Source organism: Rhodnius prolixus, unplaced genomic scaffold (genome assembly GCF_049639745.1).
Source record: "Rhodnius prolixus isolate KJV_2025 unplaced genomic scaffold, Rpr scaffold_4, whole genome shotgun sequence".
Lineage (NCBI taxonomy): Eukaryota > Metazoa > Arthropoda > Insecta > Hemiptera > Reduviidae > Rhodnius > Rhodnius prolixus.
In genome coordinates, this window is record NW_027411614.1 from 16,781,347 (window position 1) to 16,799,834 (window position 18,488).

Consider the following 18,488-nt stretch of genomic DNA (forward strand, 5'->3'; position numbering starts at 1 on the left):
CATTTTGTTTTCATTTCCTTTCCACAATTAGCTGCAAGGCATGAAGGGACCATTATAGATTTAAAAAAATTCATCCACAACGCAAATATACCTAACAATGCAATTTAGTCATCAACAATAACAAAAATCAACTATTTTCAATTCAAGGGATGCACATTTACTTACCATTTCCAAAGTGGCCCATCCTGAATTTTGGCCCAAGGCTTCATCAAGTCGTAAGATTTTTTCTACTTCATTAAACCTTGCATAAAAGGTTTAAAGATATTTTTTTATATAAACTTGGACTCTTCTATAGTGTTTAGAGACACATACATATAAAAGCAATTAATTGAATGTGTAAAACTATCTCTTCATGAACTAAAAAACTATCCCGCGTTCTAAGCTATATATAAATTGGCATTCTTAGGTTGATTCAACTTAATGTAATGCTAAGAAAAAAGTATTATCTTTTAAATGTTCTACACTCCAGTTTGTTGTTTTATATTATAGGCTATAGCCAAATAGCCGAGCGAAGATGTACTATCGTTCTGGGTTCGATTCCTGGATTAGGCCGTGGATTTTTAATTAATTTTTGACATGCGGACTCGTTTATACGTTAGTCTGCAAGTCACCACCGTGTGCGACATCTAAATGAGGTACATGAACATAAAACCCGCCTGAAAAAATAGGCATAGTTTATATAGTATAGTTATAGTTCTTGCTTGTATGCAGCCTCTCCTGTTCTTGTCTCACTCTTAAAAAATTATTTTCAAAAATAGAATCATATAAGTTCCTTTTTATTCATAAAAACTACTTATTCAACTTTTTTTTTAAATTCCTTTTGTTTACAAATTGAAACAATTTAAAATATTTTCCCTTGTTAGTAAATATTGTACCAATTAAAAATGATGGATACGTGACCAAAATTCAAAGCATTTTATTCATGATTCACCATATTGATGGCATCACCAGAGCAAATAATTTAAAACTTGATTAATTTAAACAGAAATAATTCCTTTACAAAATTGAAAAACTTTATTTATATTTTGCAATTATTTCTAATGTCTTAAAAACGGATGGTTATCTAAATTTGACAATTAATCGGCCGGAAGGAATTATATATATTAAAACTGTCCGGTAGGACAGTTGTATGAGGGTTGATGGTCAAAAAGTGCACGAAAAAGCGTAACGTTGAAAAACACCCAACTTTGACAATTTTTTTCTCTTTTTCTATAAAAGATAAAATTCTGATAAATTTTGGCAGGAAGAAGTTGTTCGAGTTTTACTGCGTGATATTAAGGTGACATCCTACTCTTTCAGCTACTAAACGGAAGTATTGCAATCGTGCATATTTGAAGTTTAATTTCACTTTGCCTTTTAGGGAGAAGTACTGTAAACGCGCTATAATTTTTCTTACTCCTCTTAAAAGGAAATGCTGAAATCGCAGTTTAATTTTGTTAATTACGCACAAATACCTTCCAATTTTAATTGAAACGTTTACCGAAGAAAACTGTTATTGTGGATTCTTTGGGGACCGCAACTCTAAGCATTCATTTAAAAGCTCTCTCCAGTGGTAGTTACGGGTCTGACTTAACACCATATCAGTTTATAATGAAACTATTGCTTATAACAAATGTTAAGAAAATCTGTAAAGCAAAAAGGGAAATCTATCCAAAAGGTACAAAAATCTCTTAACAAAAACTTACAGTTTAAAATGTTAAGTATAAGGGTTGATTAAACGCCAAAAGGTACACAAATCAGCGAGTACCCAACATTTCATTAATACTTCAATGATATCATTTAAGAAATTTTACTGCATTAACTTTTCATTAATATTTTTAGAATTTATTAGATGTCACAGACTCTTATGCTGGCCATTTGCATCTACAAAATATGTGTTCAAGTAACGCACCATTTCACTTAGATTGACTGTAATATCTATTAATCTGTAATAATCAAACTATTAATCACAGGTTGAAAAGAAAAACGTTATGTTTATTTTATTAATTTATTTTTTAAATAAAAATCGTCGGTTTAAGTTAATTCTTCGATTAAAGTGATAGTTATGTAATGGTGTTTGAGGAGATGTTGGTTGTAGATGTTGATGGATAAATAACACCTTAGTATCGGTATAAGATTTTATATATGTATATGACTGACTGCCAAAGACTGTATACTTTACACTACCAGAACAGAACAGACTGACTGACGTGGCTAAACGATGTGTACAACTGAAGTGTAAGACTTTGAACAGAATCCCCCTTTTTGACTTTTCTCTCGTTTTTATATACATTCGCCGAGCCTCCCTTCTCTGTGTGCCGAGGGGGCTGTCTCTCTTTCTCTGGCTAGAGTGGGTGAGTGGTGGGGTTTCACTACCCCTACGTCATCCCCCCTCCTGAAGTAATTTTTCGTTGGCGAAAAATTAGCGTTGGTAGCTTGGCTGAAATGATGTTGTTGATGCTGCTAAATTTATAGCATATTTGGCTAGGGATATGCGACTAGCATGCTGTTTTTATGAGAGCCAGAATTGTCATGTCTGTTATAGAGAATTTAAAATTTGGAGCAGTCTTTGGCAGTAATTTAAAATATGTACATTGAAAGAACAATATTTACATGGTTGGTTAATGACATAAAAAAAACTAATGATTTAAATACATAATATTGGGTCTGCACTTGTTTTAGAAATATTAAGAGATCCATTAATTATTTACATTCGTAATCCAGATGCCATGGAAAATTTAAAATTATGTACATATATGAAACTCTACATTTATTAAATTAATTATTTCCATTTTGTTGGTATTGAAATACTTGGTAAATCCATTACTAAGTATCATGTAAGAATAAAAATTATATATATACAAGAGTTTTGCTGAAAATGATATTACAATTTCGTTGAGAATACAAATAGTTTTTGATTATGTGCATCATGGATTCATTTGGATTTAGATGACAATTCAATTCATGCTGTTTTGAAGTTTATTGTTAAACATATTATGAAGAAAGAGAATGAACATTGTTTGTTATACAGCATGTGTTTAGTTTAGCAAGATTAGCATCTTTATCATATAATTGACAGATTGCTGAGATTGATCTCATTTTGCAAGTATGGATAAGAATTGATTAATAATTCTTCATTTACATATATTGAATTTATATACTAACAATTATAAATTTAAGCAAAATAGTGATTAAATAAATTTTTTTTTTGTTTCTGTTTTTTATTAAATAAGTATTTTCGCTTAAACAATTGAAAAAATTCATGATTCATTTTCGATATAAAATTAGAAATGATGTTCATGTAATGAAACTTATGGTTATAAACAATTGTTCATTTTTAAAGATGATCCTAAGAAATAGAATATGAATACAAATAAAATTCCAAGATTGATTCTGATAAAAGGAATATTTATGCAGATTTAAAATTCATTGAAAATTATACATTTTTAAAAAGATTTGTGATAAATATAACCATTATAGAACTAGATAATTAATAAACAAATGTGATGTAAAAAGATGCAGAGTAAAATTTAAAAATTAATACATACTTAAAATAATTGATAGAAAATGATATAATTGATTTGATGATATAATATGATTTATATATGACATGATATAATAAAATATATAATTTTTTTTTTTTTTGTTAATAAAATTTTGTGATTAATATATTCGTCGATTAAACTTATTTTTGTTTAATCTTGTTTCCGTCGATTAGTTTAAAATCATATGATTTATATTTTCGTTGACGTCGTTTTCAATTTAAATTGTTATAACTTATTTCTTTATTTATTTTATTTTAATTTAATTTTTTTATTTATTTTTTTTTTGTCGATCGATGGTAGTATACGAAGAAGGCCTTGATAGAAACGTTACTTAATTTATGTAAACTTAATATTAATCTATAACTAGTGGACGAAATCGATTTCTTGCGAGCAGGAATGTAGGAATGCGCAGCTAGGATACGGCCGTAAGGAGAAGTGGGTGTGAGCTCATAAGTAATTAATTAATTATTCGAAGTTCGATGAATGTCTGCATAATTAATTAATAATTCGAAGATCGATGAATGTCTGCATATTATGTCGACAGAATTCGAAGTGCTAAAGCTAGATAGATTAAGCGAATATTTTGTTAGTGTAGCATCATAAAATATATATATAAATGTATATGGCAATTTGAAAGAAAATTATTTAGTTTATAATAGCATTATAAAATTATGGCCATTTTTAAGAAAATTATTTAGTTGGGGTGTTGATTTTAATCACCCTTCAAGGTACATGTGACAAAGAACAATTAAAAGTGAAAGTAATAAGAATAATAAACTGGGTTTTTACCAGGTGCAGCAAGATATCTCCTTTTATTAGTACTTCCATTGTTCGGCAATTCCTTGAAGATTAAAATTTCCCAATTGACATGGGAAAATCCTTTCCTATTGAATGTGGCTGGAATTCCTTCCTAATGTTTGTAAGGGGCTATGCTTATTGTTATCTATCCCTTTTGTCGACGTTTTTATTCTATTAAACAAGAAGCAAATCAATGAAATATATCCAAGAATTAAGGGTTTTTACCTGTTTTGTCGGCGTTGAGACAATGCTGTGGAAGTTGTATTCAATTTTTATAATTTCTCCAGTATTTTAATCCTGCAATAAATTCTAGCATTGTACAGTTTGTTAAATTCCCGTATTGTTTGTTTTTCTAAAATAAGAAATTTATTAGTACAATTCTCTTTATGACTCCTTTTGCTGGTATCTAAAATAGGAAATGTTTTAGTAATGCTTTGTATAAAATTTCATAAATTTCGATGTTTAAATAAATAAAGTGTTTAACCTAAAATTGTTAAGAATGAGAATGTATATTATTTAAAATTAACAATAATTAAATATTGATGATTGTGGTGTATGGCCTAAAATTGACCATAATCAATACACTAACAAAGTTGTTTAAATGAATAGTGTGTATAATCTAAAATTAAATGTTGAATTTGAAACGTGCATTGAAATGTTGAAATACAATTTTCAAAATGCCTGGCCTGGGTGTATTTACTGAGATATCATGTTGAATTTATTTAAAAAAATTTAATTAAAATGTTTATTTTTGTTTTTGAATTTAAATTTTGAAATTTTTCCTTGGACTAGAGTATTGTCTCCTCCCAACACCAGGAAAATTTGTTTAAATTTTCCGAAAATGTTATTAAATTTTTGCCTTTCTTGGCCGCAGATTCATTTTATGTGTGTTTGTAGGTTTTTGTCGTAGATGTGCTTTTTTAATTTTGCTTAGATGCACTAATTTTCTTTCATTGTCATTTAAGGTGATTAGAGCAGTCTGGTTGGAAAATATTTTGTAAATTTGGTACGGGCCATGATATTTTTTTTTTGAATTTTCCTGTGGGCGTAAAATTTTTTATATAAACGTAATTTCCTACATAAAAATTTTGTTTTGAAGCACTTTTATTATAATATTTTCCCCTTATTTGCTTGGCTTTGTCATTCTAATTTTATATTTTAATTTACACTATTTTTTTTTTTTAATTTATTTACGTTTCATATTTTTATAAATTTCGACTTCCTTCTTATGAAAAGAGCCGAAATTATTCAGAAATTAAAACATCATAAACTTCCTACTAGTGGCAATTTGTTAATTTTAAAAGAAAGACTATCAAAAATCATGTCTACTTACACAATCGATGGCCAACAAAAATCTGCTGATGAAGCAATCGAGTATTTACTAAATAAAATTAACTCGACAAATACAGTAAACATCCGCAATTTACAGTTAATAAATAACCTACCGGTATTTGATGGAGCACATAATAGCGACATCAATTCGTTCATAGACCAAATTAATAATTATAGTACGATTTCGGGATGGTCAGAAGCCGACAAACTGGAAATCCTAATTTTAAAATTAACGGGTGCGGCAAAAATTTTCTTTGACACTTTTAAAACGCAGTGTACAAAGGATAACGTCATTTTAATATACCGACTAGCAACGGAAAGTCTAATTGCCAGATTTAAAAAAGAAAAAACGCCCGTGGTGTTGTTGCAGCAAATAACGAGCTTGCAACAAAATCCATCAGAAACTCTGGAAGCTTTTGCTGACAGAATAAAGCACATTTCCACATCGCTCTTATTTAAGGCTCAACAAAATCCCTTACAAACGCTACAAACTCTAGTAGAACAATTAACAACGGACGCCTTCATCACTTCCAAGTTCCATGAAGGCCCAAGTCCAAATTAAACTCCCCAAAAACCTTGATGAGGCTCAAACTTATGCAACAGCCCTCAGGGACATACAAAGTGCAGAACCTCAAGGTTCGATATTTGCCATTAAAAAGGCAGATTCGCCAATACAGTCTTCTGACAAACCGCCATCGCCATGCAAACATTGTTCCGGCGTCCATTGGAACTCGGAATGCACACAAAAATTTCAAGTTGTGAAAAATAACAGAAGGCGAGTTTCTATTTCTAAACCACCTTCGCCTTGTAACTTTTGTCAAGGCAACCACTGGAACCGCGACTGCAACAACAAAAATAATAATTTTAATAATAATAAACAAGCGCGTACTAATTTTGGCAAAAAGCCACAATTTAAGCCAGACCATCGTACCTTCAGGCAAAGTAGGCCCTATTTCATAAAACAAATGCCCAACAATAATAATAATAGTAATAATAACAGCAATAATAATAATAACAAATTTAATACTGGCAATACGTCGAATAGATGGTTCCGCCAACATGCCAGATATGTGAAAAACGAGGCCATACTGCAAAGGCATGCTGGTTCAATAATTCAAAAAACGATTAGGCGCTCAGCCGTTTTCACGAACGGCTACCACGGTCTTGATCCCGGCACTCAACGATTCAAATCATTTATTAATCAACATCCAAATTAAAAACAAAAAAGTTAAAGCTCTGATCGTCACGGGTGCTTCACACTTGCTCATAGATGCCAGTCACGTCAAATCGAGGCCCGAAAAATCTGGTATCATTTTAAAATCGATCACAAACCAGATTATTCCTAATTATGGTCTGTCAAACATTCAATTATCCATAGGCCAAGACACAAAAATTCAAGGTAAATTCATAGTGTCCCAACTGAAAAATGAATTTGAAATGATCATTTGGAGAGACCTACTTACAAAATTTCGAGCCATTATTAATTTCAAAAACTCAAACATAATCATAAACAAAACAGTCATTCCATTCTTAACAGACAACACAACATCACAAATTAACAACATTCAAAACACAACTTTACCAGAAACATTATCAACCAGACACAAAATCAAAATTCCTGCACGATCACACATCGTCAATACTTACACGCTACATACAAAAATTCCAGACGGTTCCATACTATTGACACAACATGGCAGTCTACCTACTGGAATTTACTTACCCCACACACTGACTAACGTACATAACAATGCTTGTGCCGTAACATTAATAAATACAATACAACATGAAATCTCCGTCACGAAACATTTTCCAATAGCATACATTCAATACAACCCTGAGACGAACAACTCATCAAACAAACATACCATAAATTCTATTCCACAACTCTCGCACGAACAGAAAACACAATTACAAGCCTTTCAACAACAGTTACGCCAGAAACTCACTCATCTCTCTCCACAACAAGCAAACAAAATTGTTGAAGCATTTTCTCCATTTTATGACACATTCATTCATGATAAAGATTACAAAACAAAATTTACAGATATTACACACCACATAGGCACACAAAATCATCCGCCTGTACACAGTCGACCTTACAAACTATCACATTCAGAAGCCCCCATACTGAAAGCACTAATACAAGATAATCTGGATAGAGGAATAATCGAACCATCGACGAGTAACTGGGCTCATCCCGTGATTCTTGTTAAGAAGAAGTCAGCGGATCACACAAAAGTCGATCCAAACGACATCACCCAGTTACGCAAACAGTACAGATACGTGGTTGATTTGCGTAAATTAAACGCAATCACCACATCGGAAATTTATCCTCTTCCAGACATTCAATACATATTATCAACATTACATGACACAACATACTTCACAACACTCGACATCTCAAACGCATTCCATTCCATTAGACTTGACAAATCATCACAAGACAAAACAACATTCATAACACAATTCGGCACATACAAATTCTTATCTGTTCCATTCGGTCTAAAGAACGCTAGTGGATCATACCAGCGTTTAATGGATAAATTATTATCGGGATACACGGGTGACATATGCCTCACATTCATTGACGACATATTAATTTTTCACGGCAAAACATTTCATGAACATGTAACATCTACACAAAAAATTCTCACACAATTACAGAAGGGCAATCTTTGTATAGACCTAAATAAATGTACCTTCTTCAAAGAAGAATGCAAATATTTGGGCTATACATTGAGCAAAAAAGGCATTTCTCCAGATCACGAGAAGTTAAAAGCTGTAGAAACCTATCCAATTCCGAAAAAATTAAAAGAAGTCAGAGCTTTTCTAGGATTTATAGGTTTTTACAGAAAATTCATTCATAATTTCTCGGAAATAGCCAAGCCCCTTACAGACTTAACAAAGAAAAATACCAAGTTTGTATGGTCTTCTCAATGTTCATCGGCATTTCAAATTCTAAAACAAAAATTGATTTCCCCACCGATTCTAGCATACCCCAATTATAATTACGAATTCATATTGACTACGGACGCGAGCAACGTTGGCATATCTGCAATTCTAAGCCAACACATAAACGGCGAAGAACGTCCAATAGCCTTTTCATCCCGCGTAGGGGTAGTGAAACCCCACCACTCATCCACTCTAGCGTAGGGGTAGTGAAACCCCACCACTCACCCACTCTAGCCAGAGAGAGAGAGACAGCCCCCTCGGCACACAGAGAAGGGAGGCTCGGCGAATGTATATAAAATTAGAATGAATAATAAAAAAAAAAATGAATGAAAAATTTATCTTACCTTTTAATGAGAAACGGCTGGGTTTCGATAGCGCTGCCACCAATGTGTTTGAGGAGATGTTGGTTGTAGATGTTGATGGATAAATAACACCTTAGTATCGGTATATGATTTTATATATGTATATGACTGACTGCCAAGGACTGTATACTTTACACTACCAGAACAGAACAGACTGACTGACGTGGCTAAACGATGTGTACAACTGAAGTGTAAGACTTTGAACAGAATCCCCCTTTTTGACTTTTCTCTCGTTTTTATATACATTCGCCGAGCCTCCCTTCTCTGTGTGCCGAGGGGGCTGTCTCTCTTTCTCTGGCTAGAGTGGGTGAGTGGTGGGGTTTCACTACCCCTACGCTAGAGTGGATGAGTGGTGGGGTTTCACTACCCCTACAGTTACTTTATGTAGTAAAGAGTTAAAAGTAATAGGTAATAATTAATTTGGTTAATATTAAACAATATAGTTTTCTTCAACTACATTCTTAATCTAGGTGTTCTTCCCACAATCTTATATGTATATATGGAATATAAAATAGATAAGAGTTGCACATTTTTAGGACAGTTAATTATTAATGTATTTTACTGCTAGTACTAAATTAAAGGGTCTACATTAAATTACAACTGAGAAATGAATAATTATTGTTGAATAATTTACTTGTTATTAACTGTGTGTTATTTGTGCTCTCAAATACTTCTGTTAGACGAATTGAAGATTGAAATTTTGTTCTAACTTCGTGATTTAAATTTAAATAGTAATCAGAACTACCTTTGTCTTTTTTTTATTTTAATGTGCATGTGTATGTGATTGCACAGAATAAAGGCATAATAGAGATTAATCAGAAGAATAATGTGGAATAGAGTTAAAATAAGCTTCTATTTAGTTATGATGAAGAAATATACATTTTATTATTATTTTCACAAAAAAATTATTATAAATGAAGTGGCCAGCCAGCATAAGGGTCCGTGACATCTAATAAATTCTAAAACTATTAATGAAAAGATAATGCTGTAAAATTTCTTAAATGATATCATTGGAGTATTAATGAAATGTTGGGTACTTGCTGATTTGTGGCGTTTAATAAACCCTTATACTTAACATTTTAAACTGTAAGTTTTTGTTAAAGTATATATACTTAATTTGTAAAAATTTCCCTAAAATTATCTGGCAATTAGGGAAGCTTTGCCTAATTTTTATCAAAATTATAGTTCAATTACGTCTTCTTTGTCATATTTTAAAAATAAATTAGTAAATAAAATTAGGGTTAAATAAATTATTTAAAAATAATAAGTTATTACTGGGGTTTTATATCGAAATATAAATCAATCTCTCAATTAACTCTACGGAACTCTAAGGAGCTATAGTATTATGCAGCTTTAAAATATAATAAAATTTTGACATTAATCACCTGACCCTCATATAAAATATTGTATTTTGTAGATATTTATTTTGTTCAAAAAAACGAAAAACAAATTCCGACTTGGTGAGTGGTTTTAAAAAAACAATCTGGATTAGTTCGTTAGAATGCTCTGCAACATAAATTCTTGCAAAAAGTAATGAAATCAACAGTCTTCCTGTTCTTTGTGATAGGGCAAATGAACTGGCCATCTTTTGCTGTCGGTAAGATTCTTTAATTTCTTTTTGGGCAAAAGATATATATATTTTATTAAGTTGAATGTATTTTGAAAAACATGAAATTATGTTCGTGAAATTTTCACAGTCAAATGTGTAATCAGTTACAAGACAGGGAATTCAAATGAACGTTGCTAATATTTGCAATTTTTTCAGTAGAGCTTTGTCCCAGAGAAAAATTAAAAATAATTTTTAGAAATGAGTTAAAAATTATTAAATTATTATTAGACTACCGATATCATTTATACCGTAGGGAAGGAATACATTTTGTAAAAATTGCTTGATGAATAAAAGTCGCAATTCTTTACCTCAAATAACCATTTACTAGAATAGAGAAATGAATGCTACAAATTCTGTCGTCTTTACTTCATAATATAAGTTCAAAAAACAATTTAAAAAAGTCGTAATTCTGGCCTGAATTTATTTTTTGTTTAGCTCATTATTTCTCCACTAAAAGAGCTAAATTAAAAAAAAAAATCCTTATGTGAAAAAATAAACCGTCAAAATTAATTAATATTTAAAATACAGTACTTAACCAACATCTAGGTAAAAAGAAAGAAAAAAGAATGAAGCATATGCTTAGTATACAGGGTGACCAGAGTTATATGCTCCACCCACTTTTTTTTTTAACGGCAGGAAATTTCGAAAAAATAAAAAATACGTATTCAATCATTTTTAGTCTAGTTTATTTTCAGTGATTGACCCATTTTTTTAAATCCCTGTATCTCGATATACAGCATCCAACTTTGTTTTTTCAAATGGAAAGTTATATTTTTTTTGCATATTTTTGTAGTATTTGAGTTCCTAAAAAAAACAAAAAAACATTTTTTGAAATCGGTTGTTTTCAAAAGTTATGGTAATTTAAAATATGAAAAACAAATTTCACTTTGTTGACAAAATTCGTTATTTTTTTTTTAAAGAATCTGTTCAAACTGGGCACCATCAACGGATAGGCAAGCCAAAACTCTGGACTCCCACGCTTTGCTTGTAGCAGCACTTATGGTGGCGAAGTCAAGATCTAGGCAGGCTAGAGTTATTCGATGTTTCAGACCATTGACTGAAGCCACGGGATTAAGGTTACTGTACACTTCATTTTTTAGATATTTCCACAAAAAATAGTCCATTGCGGTTAAGTCCAGAGATCGAGGTGACCATTGGATCGGACAATGAATCCCTAAGCACTTTTCATGGAAATTTCTGTCCAGGTAACGTCGAAAAACTCTCGCATTATATGCCGGGCAACCATCTTGTTGAAAATACATATCTAGCCAACGTTGTAGAGGAACATCATCAAGCAGAACTGGCAAAATGTCTCTTTAAAAAAAAGTTAGTACCTTGCACCAGTTAAGTTCTCTCTGTAGTAGTATGGGCCGATTAGTTGATTTCCTAAAACTCCACACCAAACGTTTGTAGAAAAAACAACCTGAACGTCGAATAACTCTAGCCTGCCTAGATCTTGACTTCGCCACTATAAGTGCTGCTACAAGCAAAGCGTGGGGGTCCAGAGTTTTGGCTTGCCTATCCGTTGATTGTGCCCAGTTTGAACAGATTCTTTAAAAAAATAACTTAATTTTGACAATAAACTGAAATTGGTTTTTTATATTTTGAATTACCATAACTTTGAAAAACCTAACCAATTTCAAATTTTTTGTTTTTGTTTTTTTTTAGAAGCTCAAATACTATAAAAATTTGCAAAAAAATATATAACATTCCATTTGAAAAACAAAAGTTGGATGCTGTATTTCGAGATACAGGGGTTTAAAATAATGGGTCAAACACTGAAAATAAACTAGACTAAAAATGATTAAATACGTGTTTTTTATTTTTTCGAAATTTCCTGCCGTTTAAAAAAAAGTGGGTGGAGCATATAACTCTGGTCACCCTGTATATACTGAGTTCAAACCTTACTCTTCAGCAATCAAGAAGTTACAAAATATCTTTTAAAACACAGGACTCCTGCATAAGATTGATAATTAACAGTAAAGAATTTAATTGGAGAAATGATATGTAGTTTAGTAATGAAAGATCGTATTATTTTCAGATAATTGGCCAAATAACAAAAAGTTTCAGTCACCAATAAATATTTGTCTATGTAAGACAAAAAAGGCATATTTTCCACCTTTGTTATTGGAAAACTTTGATTTTTCAGCAGATTTAAAAGTAACCAACAATGGCAGAACTCGTAAATATCTCTTCCTTTTTTTTTTTTATTTAATTAACTTTTTTTATCTGGTAGCTTAGAAGTTAAGACACTGGGCTCCTTAGCAGAAATCCGGATGCAAGTCCTGCCTGCCCTGATGTTTTCTTCCTAGGATTTCATTACTACTCACTTTCCGTATAATTAAAAGAATAAAAAATAATATAATATTTAGTCAATAATTTAAGAATATTTAAACGGGAAGGATTGGAACAGACTTTGTTGGTACGTGAGAGCGGCATCCACTTACAGAGGTTTTCTTGTTGCCCAGTGTAATGGTTGAATAATGCTATTTTATTCATAAATTCATTTAGGTTTCATTTTTTGTTTGAGTTAAGTTTCTTTTCATTTTTATTTTTATTTTATATATATCTTACCTGTAAGTTTAAAGACTAACTTGGCAGACGGACGAATGTCTATTGTGAAAAAGTATATTTTTATTTGTATGGATTACATTATTTTCTGTTAAAATAAACACTTATTATTATTAGTCAATAATTTTCTTTTTGAATTTTATTGATTTGAATTTTACAACTACACGGCTGAGAAGCTTCTGCAATAAATAATTTTGCAGGCAATTGAAAAGTGAAAATAGTCACTCCCAGTAAGTGACTCTTTAAACAATTTTCCATTTATTGACTTCTGTCTTCTAAAAAGTCACGCGGCCAACGTCGTCTCAGACATCGAATAGAATTGTCAGGAAAAAAATAAATAAATAAATAAAAATAAAATGGATTGTCTGTGGATTAAGAAGACGAGTTAAGAGAAAATGATTTTTTGAATGATGAAAGGTAATTTGACACCCGAAGTCATTGTGCTCCAGTACAAATAACACTGTCCATCACCGTGCAGCTAATTGTAAGGGAGAAAAAAAATCTAAGCGCAAACTGCTGGAATCAGGTGCACAAATAACTGTGCTGATCCTTTCCCAAAATAGAACTATTGTATACTAGGTATTCCAAATATTGTATCAGGTATAATAGTTCTCTAGATATTAATAATATAAGATAATCCAACAAGAAAAATATGGTAAATAAGTTTAAGCGTTTTCCTAAAAAGGTAAATATCATAACCATTTAATTGCACATTTGATTTGATTTCAGTTCAAGTGAAAACTAAACAGGCATCACTTCCTTCCATAACAGGTGGCCCCTTACGCAATAAATATTATTTAGAAAATTTTCATTTTCATTGGGGAAGAGCATGTGAAGGTAGTGAACACCTAATAGATGGCAAGCGGTAAGAACTTACTTTTTTATTAGGAATATTGAGGCATAAATTTTTAGGCCAATCACAACTTCCTCTTAGAATACAGAAATGGAAAGTGTGATTGGACTAGGGTTAATAATTTATTGATAAATTCGCAAAAATATACCCAATTAGCATGCTTTTAATTGTATGCTATTCAAGGAGAGAAGATACTTACTTAACATCTCCAAACTCATACCACTTTTAGCTTTTAACCTGGAGGAATCCTTTGAGTAACTACAGTAGTTTTCTAATTTCGTGAATCTTATTTTAATCACTGAGTTTAAGTTGTAGTAATGGCATTTCTAATCACAGACTGATGATGTGCGTTTGAAGGTGCCAGGCTCAAAACTCCACAGTTTTCTGAGAGAGAAAAAAAAAATCAAAATTTTAATAAAACAATATTTTACAGACCTTATGTCAATTCATTATATTTTTTCATTTTCATTTTCGATTGACGCTAAAACGCTTGATGATAGGTCCTCATGCAACCTTCTTCATCTCAACTGCCCACAAGTTCAATACTTCCCGCAGGAATTTCCCTTCAGGCACAACACTGACTTGTAACCAAAGTCTTGATCGTTCGTACCTGAAAAATACATTCGTCCATCTTTGATGAAAACTTGAATGTCTCAGTGTCTACTTCCAAATTGTTAAGTGCCAATATTGCCCTCTGTAAATTACAGGCTTTGGAATGAAATGTTGGGGCTGTATTTTGTATTCGCAAAACCTTCTTATGGCTGCATACTACTTTTTAGAAATGGAAGTGATTTTTGTTCTGGAGCATGAGATGTCCTTATTAATTATATTAGGCATTTAAACAGTTCAGCTGGATCAGTATCTGGGACCTTATTGTTCTTCAGTTTACATTTGTTACTTCTCTGACGATGTTCCTTTACAGTTGTTTGTGTCTTTATTTGAACACTTGGTTATTATTCATCTTTAACAGAATGATAACCATTTTTGGAATTTCTGGGCATTCATTATATTCTTGCATAACTTTACGACATTGCAGACATTTGTTTTGCAATATTATTAGTTTATTTAATTGTAAAAAGAATTTATAATCCATTAGAATATTTAAATAAAAAATTGAAAAAAGAACCTCTTTTCTAGATTTTCAATGGAAGGCCATTTCGTTTTTACTCGAGAGTACAAACTGAATATTTCTCTCACAAAATTAGAGAAAATTAGACAAACATATTATTACAAAAAATGTTTAGAAAACTGTCCATATTGTAGAACGCATGCAATTAATGTCAATGATTCAATAGAGGAATGTATAAATGAAATAAAATTAACACATACTGGCGATTTCGAAGCAGAAGTAAAAATTAGAACAGAACAGAATGTTTTTAAAGAGGCAGAGAAACACTTAATTACTTGGTTGGAAGAAGAGGATCCGGATGAAAATCCCTGCGATAAAATAGAAACTACTGACAAATTTTGGGTAGAGGCTGTCAAATTTTCTAATCCTTCTGTTAAACTGGCTACAGTTGTAGCTTTGTTTTTCCTTGTAAGTCCTGATTATAAGCTAAGGTCTAAACCTAGGATCGCCAGATTTATTTTATAAACTCTTCAGGTTAATTTTCGTCTTCCAGCGATGTTAAAAAACTTTATTTAGCGCTTTTGGAAATAATTACTTCTAAAAAGATTTATGATAGTACATATAGATTCATAACAGTACAAAGTAAGTCCACAATTTAAATCAATTTTGTCTCATTTGAAACCTGAAAGAATTTATTTATTTAAGGCACTAAGCTAAGCAATTAAATGGTATTATTGAGACTAATTTTGCAAATTAAATATAATATTTGATGTTAGATTCACTTTTTGAAAGTAATAATTAGATTCTCCTCTTTCATTGAGAGTTAGGCAGCTCCTTTGTTCGTTCATAATTAAATTAACGGCATTAAAATTCAATCGGCAAGAGCCAAGCAGAGAAAGTAAAGATTCTTCTGTCGCACGTTAATTCGGTACCTGCCGAACCACACCACAGACCATGGACTTTATATTGTCTACCCCGAAGTGCTCCCTGAACTTCTCTGTTTAAAAGAGTCTACATTTGAAAAGTTACACTTTTTTTTTCTACGTTGACATTCATTTGTTGACGATAGTTTTACACAAAACTGGTGGGCCAATGATCCATATCTCTTTGCCGCGCTCAGTGGCAATAATGTCAGTATATCTCATTGTTCATCATGTATCCTAAAGAAGACTACATTAAAAACATTAATCTTCATTAAAGTCTAACTTACTGTTTAATCTACTTAATTGTAGCGGAAGTGAAGCTGCATGTGATGTGTTATATCTTTCATTTATGTACTCACACAAAAGAGGACATTTAAGAGCAATGCACTTGAATTATAATTTCTAAATATTTTTAGGTAACTAAGGATGCTAAACCTTATGCTCTTTTGGAGAAAACAGAAGATGTTATTCCTTTGTACAGTGCAATTGAAGAAAATGGAGAATTATTAGCACCATTTGTGTCTTCAATGAACTTAGAGGACTACTTTACTTACTCTGGTTCTTCAACATCTCACCCATATCCTACTAATGTTGTGTGGATTGTACTTCGAGACCCGCTTTATGTTTCAAGGCATCAGGTAAGAATAATTTCGTTTCAATTTTTCTGGCAGGTTCAAATATTTTAAACACCTACTCAAGGCTCGTTAGTTCATTTCCCCAAGATTTGGAAATAAATTTAAATAAATTTGAATAAATGATTTGATAATAACTACGATAGTTTAAATAGTTTTATTGTAATCATAGATTAAAATAGAACATCATAAAATACTTTAAATAGAACATTATAAGAACTCTAGCATAAGAATCATTTTTGGATATTGTTTTGAAATAAATTTTCCTGAACAAACGAGGAGATATACCTCTGTGCTTTGGAGTTACACTCTGTGCACTATCCATAGATTCCAGATATTACAAACAGTGAGTGAGATTATTATCCAAAACAGTCACTTTAATCATAATAATGTTTTATTATGATTATGAAAAATACATGAAACAATTAAAAAAAAAAAATGACAAAGTATTGTGTTATACGATTTATGAAATATTATATCTGAGGGGCGTCGCGAAGCCTCGTTCTTAACCACTAGACCAACACCCACCTCACTTTTGGGATATATGAAAAACAATATCCAATATACAAAAGTGATCCTTATGCTTGAATCTCTTATATTGTTCTATTTAAGGGATTTTAAAATTAACAATTTAATCTATGTATAATAGTTATAGGCCTGTAGTTTCCAAATCTAGGAAAAATGAATTAACGAGCCTTAAGTAGGTGATTGGAATATTTGCCCTCTCCATTATTATCCAGCACTTATTACTAATTACTAATGACTAATTACATTTAAAAAAAAAATAGCTTTTGATGAGTCAAAAATTATAAGACACTTCCTAAACAGTAGCTGAAAGTGCTTGCTTGTATTAAGTATTTACAATATTTTAATTTTTTCAAATATTGGTTTCATAGCGCTGAATTCTGTGTTTATCTCAATTTTCTCAAAATACAATTTCAGTTCAGTAAATTAATATAATTATTTTCTCCCTAGATGGAATTATTGCGTAAGATGAGATCTGCGAAAGGTGGTTATCTTACTGAAAATTTCAGAAGTGTGCAAGAATTAGGAGGCAGAGAAGTGTACTACATAAACAAGGAAACCTAACCAGTATCTTTATCGAAATGATAGAAAAAATAAATTGATTTTTTTGATCTTCTACAAATTCGTTCTATACTTTTTTTTTTCCTTCTTAGACATCTGTGACTGTGATGAACCTATAAAATTGCTGTCATAAGATTGCACCAGATTACATATAGTCAATTAATCGCGTAAACAGTTGCACTGGCTTGATGGCAGCTGGGTCTTAAAAAAAAAATATGGAGGCCGAAGGCTAACAAACAAAAAACCTTTTAGCACGGCTAAACATTCTAAAACTCTAACATGGAGGCAATATCATTAAGGTGAGGCTTTGTGACTCAATCGAACTTTTTGACTGCACTCTTTCCTAAAGAGTAAATCCATTCGTCTTTCTTTTCAAAATAAAATTTATTTCTTTAGCGAAAATTGCAAAAACCTTGTAATATTGAGAATCTTATTATGCTCTGAAGAAAATAACAACGAAGAATGACTTTCAAAATAGTTGTCTGATTCGATTCCTACAATGATGCATTAAATAAGAAAGTGGTGTCAATAAAATTGATAGTATTCAAATAAATAAATAAAATTTATCCCACTTAAATCTCCTACACTTAGATAAAACGGATGGCACTCATACAGGAATGAATGTAGGCAAAAACTTTCCATTGTCCCTCGTTTACCCATCTAGCACCAGAGAAGGTGCATAAATTTGTTTCAAATTAGTCCCCAAATACTGCTGAACTGATATCATTTACTCTGACTTTTCATTGGGACTTTCTAAGAACTAAATTTGCCTTT

The 18,488-nt window shown here is 31.4% G+C and overlaps 1 protein-coding gene across 3 annotated transcripts; it reads left to right on the plus strand.

Annotated features, from left to right (window-relative positions):
- The first annotated feature begins 10,352 nt into the window (after window positions 1-10,352).
- LOC141455981 (carbonic anhydrase 7-like) lies at window positions 10,353-17,775 on the plus strand. Of its 3 annotated transcripts, none has more exons than XM_074131520.1 (6): window positions 10,353-10,568; window positions 12,622-12,762; window positions 13,923-14,016; window positions 15,142-15,541; window positions 16,413-16,634; window positions 17,604-17,775. In XM_074131520.1, exons 1-6 carry the CDS (start codon window positions 10,505-10,507, stop codon window positions 17,715-17,717), a joined length of 1,035 nt encoding a protein of 344 aa, XP_073987621.1. In that variant the 5' UTR covers window positions 10,353-10,504; the 3' UTR covers window positions 17,718-17,775. The 3 variants fall into 3 exon arrangements, with proteins under 3 accessions (XP_073987621.1, XP_073987622.1, XP_073987620.1); XM_074131521.1 differs by having other exon boundaries at window positions 10,356-10,568; window positions 13,881-14,016; window positions 15,142-15,475; XM_074131519.1 differs by having other exon boundaries at window positions 10,357-10,568; window positions 13,881-14,016.
- Window positions 17,776-18,488: the final 713 nt, after the last annotated feature.